A 17568-nucleotide genomic window follows, 5' to 3' on the forward strand; every position below is an offset into this window, starting at 1 on the left:
TGGAGAACAATATATTAAAATAAAAGAAAAAAAGATTCAGACCAAAAGGATGCATTTACATGTATTGCTGAAAGGATTTTAAGCTGAATTTTCTAATAACGTCTATGAATATGTCTTCTGTGAGTATAAGCCATCATGAATATTTGCCTTGTAGAAAGAGTCAAATATACCAAAGAAATAAGAAGTTGAGGTGTGACACCTATCACGTCCCTCATCAGTTTTAATAGAAAGATGCAACGCCAAAATAAGACTGTCACTTTTAAAAGGTAGATAAGGTGGGTAAGGTAATCTTTCTTATTGGCAACAACCACTAAGAGGTGAAACCAACCATCAGTGTTTCAATCAGATCTAGACCACTACTTCAAGTGATGGTCCCTATTGTATTACAATAGAGACCTGAATTCCTGGGTCAGATTAGCACCCAAATTTGTCTACACGTTTTGAGATTCTGAACCAAGATATTCATCGTCAAAATATTCGACATATCTTTCTAATGTTACATATTTGCACAGAAAACTATTTACATTTTTTGCAGCGGTCTTCAGTTTAACACAAGATGCACACCGCCTCTAACGCATGCTTGGGACTAGCAGCATACACTCCAAGCCACTCACTTTACAGAGGATTATCATTGGACAACTCATTTTAAACCAGCTCTTGGCTTCCGAGTTTTGTCCATCCCATATTTGCAGCACAAATACTAGGTGAAATCAAATTGTTATCTAACCAGTAGCTTCTATAATGCAGAAAAGGAGTAAACATTTTCTTTTTAGCTTCCGATTTTGAAATGTACGGGGGCCTTCTTGAGTTTTTGGTTTGCTATATGTTTCGCAATGCTGGCTTCAAAACTCCTAAACAAATCCTTTATTTTATTAGTTTCTGGAAAGATACGTCAAAAAAAAAAAAAAAGGCTGTATCATTACACTTATAAATAATATTTTCCCTTTAAAAGTAAGTTGTATTGTTATAGCTGTGTTGGTCCCAAGATATTAGAGGGAACATGGGTGACCTTCGGCAGGGGGAAGCTCTGTGTCATTGGGGGTGGGAAGGACATTATAACTGCAGAGGCTTGCAAAAAATTTTGTTCTGTGATATAAATGAGTGTCTGCTCCAAATCCCAACTGGTTTTGGCAGGCTTTTATACAAGTATCAGCTTAGACATAATAAGATGCAGTTTATAATATACAACCAGTTATAATTTAAAACTGAAAGGGAAACTGTTTAGCAGGCTCTGCTAGAAGTTCCACAAAAAAGCTTGACCCACCTATTGCTACGAAGTAAACGCACTAAGGATTTAGAAACAATGCCAGCCTCGGACTTTGGTGCCAAGTGCCAGTAAAGCTGAGCAACTGCCATCACCACCTGAAAATACAACATTAACATGCAGAAAATCTGCTAACTGGAAGTAATTAGAGAATATATAACACCCTCTATTTTCAAAACAAAAAGCAGTCAAGTAGCACTTTAAAGACTAGCAAAATAGTTTATTAGGTGAGCTTTTGTGGGACAGACCCACTTCTTCAGACCATAGCCAGACCAGACCAGACTCAATATTTAAGACACAGAGAACCAAAAACAGTAAGCAAGGAGGACAAATCAGAAAAAGATAATCAAGGTGAGCAAATCAGAGAGTGGAGGAGTGGGGGGGAAGGTCAAGAATTAGATTGAGCCAAGTATGCAGACGAGCCCCATACTTGGCTCAATCTAATTCTTGACCTTCCCCCCGACCCCTCCACTCTCTGATTTGCTCACCTTGATTATCTTTTTCTGATTTGTCCTCCTTGCTTACTGTTTTTGGTTCTCTGTGTCTTAAATATTGAGTCTGGTCTGGTCTGGCTATGGTCTGAAGAAGTGGGTCTGTCCCACAAAAGCTCACCTAATAAACTATTTTGCTAGTCTTTAAAGTGCTACTTGACTGCTTTTTGTTTTGATAGTGTATAGACTAGCACGGCTTCCTCTCTGCCTCTATTTTCAGGCTGCAAAATTACATACCCATTACCTAGTAAGTTTTAATTTGCTATTTTTGCAAATATTCTTTGATACCAAGAGGTAAGATTCAAAAGCCAGTAGATATTTCAATTTCTGCATTCTAAGCTAATAAATAACTTACATTCAGCAGTAATAATCAGATGTAACTGAAGTTCCAATCAAACTGATTTTTTAATAAACCAGAACTTACAGCCTTATCAATAAAAATTAAATGAAAAATCTTCTTTAAATCTATGTAAAGCTTGTGCTTTTTATTTGCATTATGTCCAGCTTCAATGACAGTTGTTCATTAACTAGTTTAGCTAGTAATACCACTACGGAAAACCTTTTCCCATTACCCATACTAATCAATTCATCCAACGACATTTATTTTTAATTATGCCCTACAAGGACCTATAAACAACAACAAAAACCTGTGTGGGTACATGTAATCAAGTAACATAGGTAGGAGACCACAAAACACAATATAATTGATTTTTTAAAATCCCCCTACTATAACAAAGCTAATGTTGTACCAACATTTAAAAAAGTACATGGAATGACTAAAGTTAATGACAGGCAGGGTAGCCTAATACTCTGGAGGAAAAAAATCGTGGAAAGCATCATAAAGGAGACAGTGTGGAAAGAAAATAAAGCAAGTCACAAACTGAACATGAGCCAGCAAAGTGATGCTGTTGCAAAAAAGGTGAATATTCTGAAGTGAGTGTCCTATGTAAGACACAGGACGTAATTCTTCCCCTCTGCTTAGCACTGGTTAGGTCTCAGCTGGAGTACTGTGCCCAGTGCTGGAGACTGCACTTTAAGAAAAATATGGACAACTGGGGAAAGTCCAGAGAGCAACTAAATGTGACAGTTTAGAAAACCTGAACTATGAGGAAAAGTTTAAAAAAGACTGAGTGTGTTTAGTCTTGAGAGGATAAACAGAGGACCTCATAACAGTTTTCATTTAAGTCCGTTGTAAAGAAGATGCTGATCTGTTCTCCAAGTTCACTGAAGGTAGGACAAGGAATAATCTGCTACAAAGAACATTTAGGTTACATATTGAGGAAAAAAAAAAAAAAAAAAACTAACTTACATGGATAGTTAAGCACAGGAATATTTTCCCAAAGGAGGTTGTAGAAGCCTTGTCAGTGGATACAGCAGACCCCAACTTACATGATTTCACCTTACGCGTTTCTTGGAATAAGGCAAGTCAAAATCACGAGAGCCAGGAAACTGACCAGATCTGCAGTGCTGGTCAGTTTCCTGGCTCTCCGCTGCTCACAGGAGCAGGGAGATAGGTGCAGCTAAGACCAGTTGACCTGAAGGCGACAGGGCCCCTCTTCCACTCGGTCCCAACTTGCTCAAAATTTGACTCATGCATGGTTGCCCAGGAATGCAACCTATGCCTAAATCGGGGAATCTACTGTATTTTTAAGAACATGTTATACAAAGATACCTCAAGGATGTCACTGTACTGTCTCACAACAGAGGGAAAGACTAAATGACATTTTGTGGTTCCTTCCATACCTACATTTTTATGATTCAATAAACAAATCACCATGATTTTATGCTCTGAACAAACTAGATTATTTCTGATGCAATTACGAATTCAGTTGATAAAGGTAATTATGTTGACATAATATAATTAGACTTCAGTAAGGCATTTGACTGACAATGTCACAGTGTATTTTGATTAAATAATAAACACTATACAAAATAAATGGAGCACTTATTAAATGGGATAAAAACTGGCTAATGGATAGCTTTCCAAAAGTAAATGCAGTCTATGACTTGATCATGGTCTAAAAATACCCATGCGAGAAAAAAAAAGTTCTCTATTACTTAAAATCTTATCTAGACAAAAGGTCAATTATTGAAGCTGAAGTTTGACAAATTTAGACAAGAACGAAGCAAACATAATTAGATACTGGAACAATTTACCTATTTATTTCGTAGACTCTTCATCACCTGAAGCCAGTAAATCAAGGCTAGATCTCTTTTTAAAAGATTATTTCTAAAAAGGTTGAACGTCTCTAGTCTGGCACCCTCAGGACATGACTGGTGCTGAACAAGAGAATTTGCCAGACCATGGGAGGTCAATATTGTTTAGCAGCATTACCCACACTTCCACTGCTTACTGGAATTTTAGAAGATTTACTTTAGGGATCAATTACAGCTAATAGCAGCACAGAACACTGAGCGCCAGGACTGGTGGCTGTAAACAAATTTGATGGGACAACGGGAAACTTGGCCACAGCCATGATAAGTGTTCCACCAGCTAACTAAAATCATGATGGATTACTGATGTTGCCGGATGAGAGTGTGCCAGACTAGAGGGGTTCAACCAGTACAATCAAATTATGGTCCAGCAGAAATTAATGGATAAAATTCCATGGCTTGTGCTATGCAGGTGGTCAGATGAGATAATCTTAACAGTTTATTTTGACCTTAATGATTGGTGCATCCATGGAAAGTCAGATTATTTAACCCAACTCTCATACACATACAGCATGTAGTGTGCAGATAGTTTTAGCCACTTCAGAATTCTGATGGGAAAATGAAGCTAGGACTCAAGCTGGGATTTTCAAGATTTGGGTGCTTAACTCCTCTAAGCTACGTTGAAAATTCCCACCACAAACAAAAGTGACATCTAATAAATTATGAGCACCTACAGCTGTCCTTGAGAGTCTTCATCAACATGTAACAGAGGAGCTAAACAACCCAAAGTGCTACAGCAGCTGTCAGATACTGTACTGCCTAATTCTCCTCTTACTCTTTAGAATAAGTAGGCAACACATAGCATGACCATTGATTTCATTACTTTCACACTTCTAAACGCATGCAGTTGAAAACTGGTTAGTTTTCATTAGCTATAACAGAATTATTGTATAACTACACAATATAACATAATATTTTCTATGTATATTGGGACAGGAGGCATATTCTACTCCTGAATGTTTTTAAAATGCAGTTAAAACATTTTAGAAGGGTAGACACTTATCAGTTTGAGACACAAATGTGTTTGTCATACAGCAGCATTCCGGCTTTGCAGCAAGGGTTTTGTATTTCGTATCAGCAATCTATGGTCTGGATCCATAGCATAGGGTTTCTTCATTTTCTGTTCTTTCTGTTCTTCATCAGACTCGTAAAAGTCCTTCTCATTGTACTCTTCGAAAACACCATCCTTAATGGAAGTATTTACAACAAAGACATGAATCAATCAAGTTTTATCAAAAGCATCTATAACCAAACAATTTCAAATTTCAAAATAGAGCATTTAAGTAGCCTTTCCCCCTATTTTTGGCATCCCAGCTAGTTCAGAATGTAAGAATACAATCACAACAATATACTCTGCAGTGAAGCATATTTAGAAATAAGTGTTAAATTACTGGATGAAATTCTATGGCTGACATTATGTAGGTGATTAGACTAGATGATCATAACGGTCACTTTTGAAGTCTATGAATTGCAGCTGGCATTTCTGAAAATCAACTTCAGCCATTTCAACTTCACAGTATTTGAGGATGTGAGGTACTGGTACAACAACATGAAGCAAAATGGGATCCCGGTTATTTACTTACACACACATGCAAACAACTACAGTCAGAGGAACGATGGTCTTATGCTCAAGGCACTACAGGGGCCTAGGAAGCTATGACTGGTTTTCCTACCTTTGGCACAGATCTTGTGAACTGCAGATCAAGTTATTTAGTCTCTTTGTCTTAACTCCCTACCAGAAGGATACTAATTTGACCAGGAGAATTGCAAGAATTCATTAAAGGTTCTGAGCTGCCCAGAGACCTGGCTACACTTCAAATGGCTGAGTCAAGAAAAATATCTCATTTAAAGACGTTAATTATTATCTTGATCTTTGTACTTTTTTTTACCTATAATGAATAAGGAAAAATAGTTTTACAAAATATCGAGTGCACATTCTGATAGTGCCAAGGCAAACTTTTTAATAATATAATAAATAATAAAGTCAAGAGGGAAACCACAAATAACAGATTTTAGAATACTAAACCAGATCTCAACCTGGGATATAAATCCATGTACTCCAATCAAATCAACAGAACTAGGCCACTTTATACCAGTTAAGCATCTGGCCCCTTCTTTGCAAACAGGTTTCCTTTTCCATAATTCCACAATCCAGACACAGCAAAAGATATTTCAGTTAAGTAATTTATTTTCTAACTTTTAAAGATTACAAGGCTAATCAAAATGAGTCATGCTATTTTTAAAAGGATCATTTCCTTTGTATATCCAACAGAAAGCACAGCCATATACTTAGGCACCCATGTTGTCTATTCAATCATTCTTAAGATGTAGTTTTTAATCTGCATTCTGAATCATACCTTATTTATAGGAAATAACTACTGCTTAAGGTGAATGTCTAAAAAGAATGTTAGTTTCAGAACTATTCCTTCATCTTATTTGTACTGCAGTAGCTCTTACAGGCCACACCAATAAAAGTATGGGGTCCATTAGCTCCAGTGAAAAGGAACTTGCTTGAGTGTACATAATTTCTCTTAGTTGGTGATAAGCTCGTCCCAAAAACAAGCAAAGGAATAATCACCTGTGACATTCATTGCAATTAGAATGAAGTAACCCACAGACGTTTCAAGTGACCTTGCAATAGTTTTCAGTGTTTACCTATTGTAACTGAATATACATATTCAATTTTTAAGGCCAGACTCAAACCAATCTTTCACTATCGCACCCAAAACTAATGACACTTTTAATGTTTAAGTACCTGACCGTACCCATGTAGCAAAGACAGAGATCAAAAGTGGTGATCCTGCAGAATGATTACTAAACACTCATCCATCAATCACAGATTTCTCCATGAGCCCATATTTAATGGACAAGAACAGCAATTCTCAAACTGTAGATCAAGACCCCAAAGTAGCTCATGATCCCATTTGAATGTCCAGGACTCAAGCCCAAGCCCCACTGCCTAGGCCTGACTATGAGGAGGCAAGGCTCAAGCCACAGGCCCCCCTGCCTAGGGCTGACGCCCTGGGCTTTGTCCCCCACCAGCCCAGGGCACCATGACTCAGGCTTGCCCTCCTCTTCTGCTTGCCCTCCCCCCCACACCAGCCCCACACTGGGTTGATAACTTTCTGATCACAGAAAACTGAATGCCTTTGCCCTGCCTTGAGGCCAAACTCCTGCCCTGCCCCCTTTTCTGGGGCATTGCCCCTCACTCACTCCATCTCCTCTTCCTTTTTTGTTGTCAGAAGGGAGTCATGGTGTAGTTAAGCTTGAGATACACTTAACTAGAAGATTAGGATATAAACTCAGCTTCCAAAAAAACAAATACTCAAATTCAACCCACTGGTCAGTTACCAAGATCTCTCCTGTAGTACTTCTAGCAATGAAGGAGACAGTTCTTTATTGCGGCAAGAAAAGTAGTTTCCTTATGCCTGGTTTAAGTCTTCTTAATTGGCTAACTCCCAATATACAGCTTTTAAGTCCTGTTTAAATCCTATCCCCAGTAGTTTTTACTATTTCTTTCTTTTTCTAACATTCCCATATTTATAAGAGAGGGACCAGCTGTTTTATATTTAATATAGGCATCTGGGGTAACATGTATTTCACTACACAAAGAGCAGAAACGTACATTTTATAGAACAGAAGGTACATGTTCAGCATTACCTGGTTAGTACTTGAACCAATATTTATAATTTGAATTACCTAACTTCATTATTCTGCTCTCTCACATTTACAGTTTGCATTCCAAAACTTAATGGCTTTATGTGACTTATGCTTTAAAAACAACCATGAAGTTATGCGTTTAAGACAATCTTAAGTTCTGAATCTTCAAGCCCTTGTATGATTTTTCTTATGTTAGTATACACCCATAAACACCACAGTCATATTTAATTCTTTAGAATACACAACTCATAAGGAAATCACTTCTCTTATGTGCTCTCATGAAATGGCAGTTGAATTACACCTCTGTGTCAAAGCCATTCCTGAATGACTTCTTAAGCTAGCTATAAGCCAAGATACTCTAAGTGCACTAAATAAGTCAATTTTAAAAAGTATTTTAATACAAACATTCATCAAAATCTAGCATTTTACGGTATTCATACAAGCAAATATTTTAGGTGCTCCAATAATGAAGCTGTTACACTGGCCCTTCCACACAGCAACTAGTGATTACATAAAACCTGAGAATAAGTGTCGCTTAAAACTGACACTATTTAATTTCCATATTTCTCCTTGCAGTGTCCACTAACATATTTCTTCAGGAGTTCAGTTGTATTAGTCTAATAAAAACATTCTGTTTTTGCTTACTTTACTATACATGTGTTCAGAATCAAAGGTAGCAATTTTAGTCATCAATATGCAAAAACGACTTATTTCCCCCATTCATGTCCTACCTTTACATTTACTTGAACCTTAAAACAATGGAGATAGCTTGTCTTGCTGTTAAGCAACACTACTATTAACAAATGTTCACATAGTGGAATTCATATAATATGCAACTTCATTTAATGCTTTATACCAATTTCCTAGTCATTAATATGAAATGACAGCAATCTCTAATTCCCAAGTAAATTACGTAACAGGAGGAGGAGGAGGAGGTGGAGGAGAAGAAAAAAACAAAACAAAACAACTTACCAAATAGCATAGATACAGAGAAGAAGGGAAGATAAAACACTTTTACCACAATAATTTTTTTTCCTCGTATCTGCTTCTTCCAATGGAAAACTAGCTGTAGTCTGAATTACCTACATTCAAAAGACTAAGTAAGGGGTCATCAACCTCTGGCATAGGTGCCAAGAGTGGTATGCAAGACAACTTTTACCAGCACACAAGGCGGGAGCTCAACACCACCCATCCTCACCCTTGCAGCTGGGAAGCTTACTCAAAGCCATTGCCACCTGTGGCAAAACGCCAGCTCATGCCACCAACCACCATTTTAATGGGGAAGCTCTGCCTCTTAAATTGATTAATGAAGTGAAACAAGGCAACTATACCTGTAACCCCCCTGCTACATCCACCATGGGCATCCATTTTTATGTTTCTGGTTCTCAACTGTCACCTCCCTGGGGCAGATACCTGCATCTCTTGTCCTCCTGACTGGGCTTTTTCCAAGCAACACAATTCTCTTCCTACACTGATATTTCCAGGACACCAGACTGCCTACACCTGCCACCATCTGTGCATGTGTAATTTTCTCTCCAAAGCCTATGGTGTAATTGTAGGTTGCCACATATCTCTTTCTAAGCAAGTACCTTTGTTCTTAACATGAAAGCATTACAAATAACATACGAAAACAGTAAGAGGCACACATGCTGAGAAGCTTACCCAAAGGTCACTGCAACTCAAACCTCAAGTTCTGGCAGACGTTATTCCTTCAACACCCACACTTGGATTTTCTCTGTGTGTTAAGTTCATAACCATTTCAAAACCAGAATCAGTACCACCAGGTCGACATGTCGTTCATTTCTTACACAGCTTTCACCTCCACTCTCCAAAAACACATAACCAGCACACACCTTTACATCAGAGCATAGCTTTAAAGAGCAGAAGATTTGCATAACCAATTGTGGCAAATCCATATTACCTCCCTAGGCCTTCCCCAGGAAATTACCTAATACTTATTGTCCAAAAGTCCATTCTTACCTGGCACTTTTTCAATAAAATCCTTTTACCTGCCAAGACTCACATCACACGCCCACTCCCCTCCTGTCCCAAGTGGTTACATAGAATCCTAAACTCACACTAACACATAAGCTTAAAATAATAATTTATTTCAAGAACATTACAGAAAATTACCATTTGTCACAGGCTAAACCATTTTGTTTGAAGTTTTCAAAACCACAAACAATATGAAGCAGACACCTACCACAACAAATTGAAAACAAAATGGTTAACATTTGGCCAAGTTATAAGCAACAAAAATTGGAGTCATATAATGGGATGTGCCGTCAGGTAGTCTTACTAATAAGTGGTGCTATCAGTTCTGGCTGTAATGGAAATGCCAGCTGCCAACACAGCCCAACTGAATACCAAATGCCTCACCGTGCTAAAAGAGCAGATGCTACAGTTATCAAGGGACATGGAAAGTGAGCATGCTTGAAGTGCAATGGTCTCTGAGCAGAAGATAGTCACACATACCATGAATCCTCTTGGTTCAATCAATCAATCAAAAGAGGGTCACAGAAAGCTAATTTTAAAGTAAGACTTGCTCTACTTTGTGAAAATGCATAATTACATTCATTTCTTTTTTAAAAAACACCAAACTACACAATTATTTTCATAAATACAACTTAGTACAAGCATGTCAAACATGGGGCCCGATCAAATTTTTTGTGGCCCACACTACATGTTTATAAATTATCTAAGTGCAGCCCACCTGGTTACACTGTTTAACCTAAATGAGGAACGTGCCTGAGAAGGAGCAGAGGTGGTGGCTGTGAGAACTGGGCGCTGCTGCTGCACCTGCCCAGCAGTCCCTCCTCCACCTCCCTGCCCAAGGCATATAGTAGGAGGGCAGGGCTGGGCAAGTGCAGGTCTTGGCATGGCAAGGCTTGGCATGGCAAGGCAAGCCCCACCGCTGCTGTCACAAGAGCAGCAAGGCCACATCCCATGTGTACCGCAAGAGGCTGCTCTGGGAGTGATCCCCTGGGGAGCCCCCCCGACCCTCATGAGACAAAGCCTCCCCCCAGCCCCCTCTCTCAGTCCCACCACTGCCTGAGGCAAAGCCTTTTCACTCACCCAGACAAGGGCCACCTGGAGCCCAGCGCCAGCAGAATCTGCGAGGGGCAGTAATATTGTTTTATAACTGTTATGATTATAATATTTTTCCTATTTAGAGAGATGGTTACCCAACAGCAAACAAACAAGGTAAAATGTGATTCTTGGTACATTTACTCAGGTATTATTTCTTATTCTGGGTAATTCTTGGGGGGGGGGGGGGGGAAATCCCAGAGGTGTAAAAAGCAATCCAGCATGAAATCTAACTGATCATCTAGATATTGTTTGGTGAAGGTATCTTTGGGCTTCAAATATTTTGATGCCTCTTTCCCCAAAACACTGGCTGATCTAGGTCTAGAAAAGCTTTGTCCATTTATAAGACTATTACCTGATCCTAGCTGGTCCTGCTCAGGTTGGTATCAGGTTGTACAATTTAAGAGTAGCTCGAGGACTTCTCATGGATTTTTTTTTTTTTTTTTTTTTTTTTTTTTTTTATAAAAGAGGAACCTGAAGAAGTCCAAGATATACTTGAACTCTTGAATTTTTCAAGAGTTTTAGAAGTTTATGCAGTTTAGTCTAAAGATTACAAAAGGCTTCAAACTGAAGCATTAACAGTGTTCTTTATGCTATTCTGGATGAACTTCACAACCCCCCTTCTCAGCATTATGTACACACATCTCCAGCACATCATTATTCTCCCCAAATGCCAGCAGTTATGGATGATTGCTTCGATAACTGGCTGTGCTGGAAACAAAAAAAAAAAAAAAAGTACTTTGGTAAATAAGCAGTTATGTGCAGGTTATCTGTTAAAAGAGATTAAAAAGGCTGCTGGCCCTTAGGTGGGAAGAAATAGGGCATGATGCATGGAAGTTGTAGTAAATGGAAAGGCATTGCTGTGGGTGGCAGGCAGTGTTGCCTGTGAGCTATGGTTTGTGAGGCTGCTCAGGAGAAATTCAAATGACATTCAGATGATTAGCAGAGTGCCCACAGCTAGCTTTTGTGTTTCTAGTGGTTGTGCACATTTTGCACACACCTTGATGTACACCAATACATTTATTCCGCACATGGACTGAAAAAATTAATGGGAACACTGGTGAGGGCAAGGCACTGAGAGATGGCTTAGTTTTTCATGTTCTCACTTATGAGAGTTTGCATCAGGTGTATAGCTGATATAGCAATCACTTCACAATGATTTTTTCCATATTAATTTCCTAGGGATTCTTAATGCTTTTTTGGGAGTTGGGGTGAGTAACAGCAAGGCAGAAGCGTGGCTGTACATGTGCCCTTCTCTAATAAGAATGATTTCACTTAAGAAGGTTTTATATTCACTACCTGCCCAGACACACTGATTAGGGGATAGGCATGCACAATGTTGCTGGACACTCAAATATTCTGGATAATGGAGAGGTATACCTACCAATGCATAACACTAAAGAAAAACAAAATTAGATACTAAGAAACAAACAAAAATGTATGCAGAATACTTTATTTACCAACAGTAGTATTGCACACTGTGAACTTACACTCTACTTGCTGAATTTATTTATATTTACTTTCATTGTACTATACTTATGGAAAACAAGACTAAAATTTACTTATGGTTAAAATGAGGGTTATTAAGAATTCTGGGTGACAGAATGCCAGTTAAGACAGAGTTTACTGTAATTTGAGTAAAATATGAATATGAGTAAAATTTGCTATGTATTGTTCAGAGAAAAAATAAAAAAGCTGTTTAAATAAAGTATATTACTTAATTTTACAAAGCTTTCAGTGAGTAGCACCCACATATCAAAGAACAATCAGAATCTTAAATTAAACAAACACCTTTTGGATTTTACTTTTAAAACATCATGGCAAATAAAGAGTTGATCCTCCGAAGTGATTACTGAATACTGTTTAAGCTATTACACTTAGATTCTGAAATCTGAAGTGCCATCCAATATTCATGTGATAAACAAAGCATATTTTCCAATACAATGTTTACAAATACAACTACTGATCCTACACTGTCAGAATGTTAAATATATGGCATTAAAACAAATGTTTGTATGTAAGGATTTTTATATTAAACCTGTATAATAATTAAAAGAAACCTTGTTCTAATAAGTGTCTTCTCACAATTAGAAATATAAAAAAATATTTTTTGTAGTTTTAAATTTAAGGACAAGAAAAAATTATTGAAAAATGTTGAAGTATTAATCTTTGATTAGTTGATCCAACTTGAATAAGACCAAAAAACATGTTAGCAAGGGAGTAAACTAAATTTAAGAAAACAAAAATGCAAATGTGCATTTTAGCAGTCTTGAATTTATTAATCTAAAAGGTTTAATTTCCATTTTCCTGCATCAGCTTTATTTGTAAAATGTCGTGCCCTATAAATATGCTGTTATTTTCTATAGTCAAGCACCCTCTTAACAAATCTTCTCATTAATATGTAAATTTAAAGTCAATCGGTCTTCTCCCTGACAGCACCATGAATTCCTAGTGCACTGTATAATCGGCTTTGACTTGGCATCCACTATTTATCATCAAAGATGTCAGTTAGAAAAATTATGGAAAATGCACTGCAATTGATAGGACTGCAATCTACTTTGTCAACACTTAATTGTTTCTCAAATCATACATTTACATATAAACAACTTAAATACTGATCTATAATGAGGCACATAAACTAAATTAAAAATCTCTTCCACTACACAGAATACCTTGTTGGAAGAGGTGTTCATTTGAGAACTTACTGACAAAAGGCATGCATATCAACTAATTTCAGAAAGGTACCTAAATTTAATCACTGAAAAGCCAGAAATATAATCTTCCACTCAAACAAATGACAGTGGTAACCAACTTTCTCTAAAAACTGAGCCATTATGAAGCAGTTTTGGTTTGGCACAGACCAAAGCCTGATAATCAGTTTACAGTCTTACATTAACATAACTTTTCACAGCAGAAAAGTAATCCAATAAACTGTTATAGCGAACATAGGTTTTAAATGTACAGATAAGTCTCAATCACAGACAATGTAAATTACTACTTACAAGTATTGTTGGCTTTAACAAACACATAGGGTATATGCCTACACTACAAATCCAACCTGACTTATAGTTGACAAATCATGGGTTCCCAAACTGGGGAGGCATGCCTCCCTGGGGGGGGCGTGAAGAAATTCGGGGGGGGGGGGGCAACGCGGCAACCCAGCACCCCTACCTAGTCATTCCCCACACCCAAAGAAAAAGCTGGACCCTGCTTCAAGCTCTCAGCTCCTGTCATTTCACATGGCTGACCCGGAGCAGCCTCTATAAAAAGCTGGCAGCCAGAGAAGTCCCACATTTAGCTAGCTGCCTACTGCCAAGTTGAGCAAGTGTGCGTTGGGGTAGGGGGGGGAAATGGAGTTAGATGAGGGGCTGGTGGTGCCTGGCTTTGGGGGACGGGAGGGGCTCAAGCAGGCAGCTCACAGGCAGCTGGGGTGGCTGGCCCATGGTCAAAAAGAGGTGCGAGGCATGAGGGTTTCTGAAAAATCAAAAGCGGGGGGGGGCGTGATGCTGAAAAGTTTGGGAGCCACTGACTTAAAGTGTCTGTCCACACTACTCCCCTTGGGTTGATTGTGAGTAGTCTCCCCAGTAGTACCTCCACTGACCTAAGAGAGGCAGCAGCATGGGGATCTGAGAGCCTGGATTATCAGCTCTGTTGGTAGCTCACTACCAAAAGCCTGGCTGCCCAAACAAGCTTCTGAGAGGTTGCCCCCTTATTCCCCATTCAACACGAGAAGCAGGGGAAAGCCACCTGGGGCTTCTCATCGCTGCAGTATGGGGGTCTGGCTGTCCCCAACTTCTCATCCTCCTGAGCTCTGCCAGGAGCTAGGCCAGACCTGCCAATTTCACAACTCACCAACCCACGAAACTGACAACAACACTTCCTGGTCAGGCTTCTCACCCAGCTCACAGCTTGGAGCAGGATCCAGCTGCCCTGTTCTCCAAGGGAACAGCGTTTTGGTCAATTTCACTACTCCTGCTGTGAAAGTAACAAGACAGAGGATGTAAGGGATGCAACCTGTATACAGAAACTGGTTTGCCTTAACTACACAAACATAAATCTTTTGTCTCTTGTGGTGATGGAATGATGATGATGATGATGTAGTAGATCACTTATATCAATGGGAGGAAGGCTGTAGTTAAATCAACATAAGCTGCCTTATGTTCACCTAACTGTGTAGTGTGGACCAGCCTTTAGGGTAATGTAAAATATTTACCTTTTATACCGACACTTCCAATATGTATTCAGACTTAGGTGCCCTAGAACAATATTTCATCTAATATCTTGTTACCTAGCATTTTGTTTATTTTAAGCAATTTTCAGACAAGATGCTATATTGCAAGCCAATTCTATTCCAACCTAGAATGGTACAATAGGCATTCCAGACAATCCACTTACATTTTTAATCAAATGATAAATCATTTTTGTCGATATTTATAGTTTTCTAATCTTAAAATAAAAGGTACAAAGCTTCATAAGTTAAATAATAGGAAACCTAGAGACACAAGTTAATTTCATTGAAGTTAGCAGTTTGTCAAAATATATTTATTATGGTCGTCATGCAACAGATCACAGCATATATGAAAACATGAAACAGAATTTTCAAAACAATAGCAACTCCATCTCTGCATCAATAAGGCACAACTTTTCATTACGCATAAGTGAACTGGCAGAACCCAACACATTGAGAACTGCGAAGAGATGCTATCACTTACACATATATCATGAAAGTGTATAGCCACTATCAAGTGGGTTTGGGGTACATATATTATCCTCTATCTTGCACAACAGCCATTTTGTCGCCAAAACCTTTAATCTAGACATCACCAAAGTGTGCAGTTAACCTATTTGTTCACAACTCTGAAGTTCTACTGTAAATAAAGACCCAATCTTCTCATGGGCTACGTCTACACTGACAAAAAGCTTTGAAGTGGCCATGCTAATGGCCATTTCAAAGAATACTAATGAGTGCTGAAATGCATATTCAGCACTTCATTAGCATGCCGCTGGCCACAGCTCTTTGAAATTGCCGCTTTTAGCTCCCATGTGGCTCATCCAGACGGGGTCCTTTTCGAAAGGACCCTGCCAACTTCGAAATCTCCTTATCAGCAGATAGGAATAAGGGGATTTCAAAGTTGGCGGAGTCCTTTTGAAAAGGACCCCTGTCTGGACGAGCCACACGGGAGCGAAAAGCAGCAATTTCAAAGAGCCGCGGCCAGCGGCATGCTAATCAGGCACTGAATATGCATTTCAGCACCTCATTAATATTCTTCAAAATGGCCATTAGCATGGCCATTTAGAAGTTTTTTGTCAGCGTAGACATGGCCATGGACTCTAATCTTCAGACAGATTTTTAAGGCTTTTCTAACAATTAAGGTGTTATGACATTCCAGGGTGCAAACTAGAGTAACGAGGGAAAGTGTGAGCCCATCCCTGCAAACCTGGGTGCCTCCCAATACTTTGCTGCTATAACTACTCACAAATTTCCAGAATTCAAAGAACACTCTGTGTGTCTGCATACAATTGTAGCCAGTCGGTCACACATCAGTAATACTCTGGCTTCCACCACTCTTGGTTACCAATCCACTCTGTTCCAGATTTTCCCCAAAAATTAGTGTTCTACATGGTCCATCTTTCTAGACAATACACATATATTGGGCCTGCTGCCTCTATAAGGTTAGCGCCACACTACAGCGGAAGATCGACCCACTGAAGGTCTATCTTCAGGGTTTCATTTTGTGTATGTGCAAAATAAAGCTCCCAGGAGTCAATGTTGACCCCTGTATTCCTCAAAAGAAGTGAGGAATAAAGAAGGTCGAAGGAAGGTCAACCTTCTGCCATGTGGACATATGCGGAAGTGGACCACAGATAAATTGATTGTAGCTAAGCAACTGGCATAGCTAAAACTGTGTATCAGTGGTCAACTTCTACATCTGGTGTAGACATAGCCTAAGCAGATCAATAGATAACAATATTCTACCATAAATGGAGTGACCCACATGCTTCACAGCACTAGATTAGTTTTTCAAAACAAAACAAAACGAGTTTACCTATAAAGATTTGAATTGTGTATAACTATAAGGCACAGACAGAAATAGTCACAATAGAAAAAGAAAACACTTCCAAGTACTAGAATTTAACAAACAAAACCTAGTTAAAAGTGAAAGACCCTTACTATGTTTCCAGTACCATTACTGAACATATTCTCAGGCCAGTATCTGCTCCCAAAGTCTAAAACCTGTTTCTTTTGTCGTCTTTGGTGAAACAGATAGTGGTAGATATGGATAAGTAACTAGGGGATATTTTCCCCTTACTTTTTAGTGTGAAAAGCATTTTCCTGAGGGTTACTTTTACATCAAATATGGTCCTGGCCTGAGGAAGGGACAAGGAGTCAGTTGGTGAAAGGGATTCCACGCTGTTTGTTAAAATGCAGCCCTCTTTACTTGCCCATCAGTTTCAATGACACTTGACTAGAAGCATCAATTAGTCCTTTGTCTCCAAGAAACTGGTTTACTCAGACTCCTCAAGAAATCACATTTCAGATAATTTCAAGTATGTTAATAATTTCAAGTATGTTAATAACTTTACATATGTTGTCACATACAGTTCATTACATCATTGACCAAGTTATTAGTTTTTAAACACTCTCTCAATAAGGCACATTTTGAACAAAGATAATTACAATGGTGTAAATATAGGGGTGTAGTCAGTCGCTGGTGCTCCTCATCTTTTCCACTAGCTATTGTGGTTGTATAAAGGAGGTACAACTTCTTGGGATGTATGGAAGGAAGTGTTTACTTTAGGAAGAAAGTATGCTGGTATCCTGTTTATCACCTGGTTCTTGTGGGATGCAAT

General features: G+C 38.7%; 1 protein-coding gene across 3 annotated transcripts in view; it reads right to left on the bottom strand.

The window, feature by feature from the left end:
• AP3B1 (adaptor related protein complex 3 subunit beta 1) overlaps positions 1-17568 on the bottom strand; it is a 238513-nt gene that overhangs the window by 139806 nt on the left and 81139 nt on the right. For all 3 annotated transcript variants that reach the window (XM_074995451.1, XM_074995450.1, XM_074995452.1), the window contains exons 8-9: positions 5003-5155; positions 1265-1362 (exon numbers count right to left, since the gene is read on the bottom strand). In XM_074995451.1, coding sequence (XP_074851552.1) covers positions 1265-1362; positions 5003-5155 — 251 coding nt within the window. The remainder of the gene's footprint in view (positions 1-1264; positions 1363-5002; positions 5156-17568) is intronic.

Source organism: Carettochelys insculpta, chromosome 5 (genome assembly GCF_033958435.1).
Source record: "Carettochelys insculpta isolate YL-2023 chromosome 5, ASM3395843v1, whole genome shotgun sequence".
NCBI lineage: Eukaryota > Metazoa > Chordata > Testudines > Carettochelyidae > Carettochelys > Carettochelys insculpta.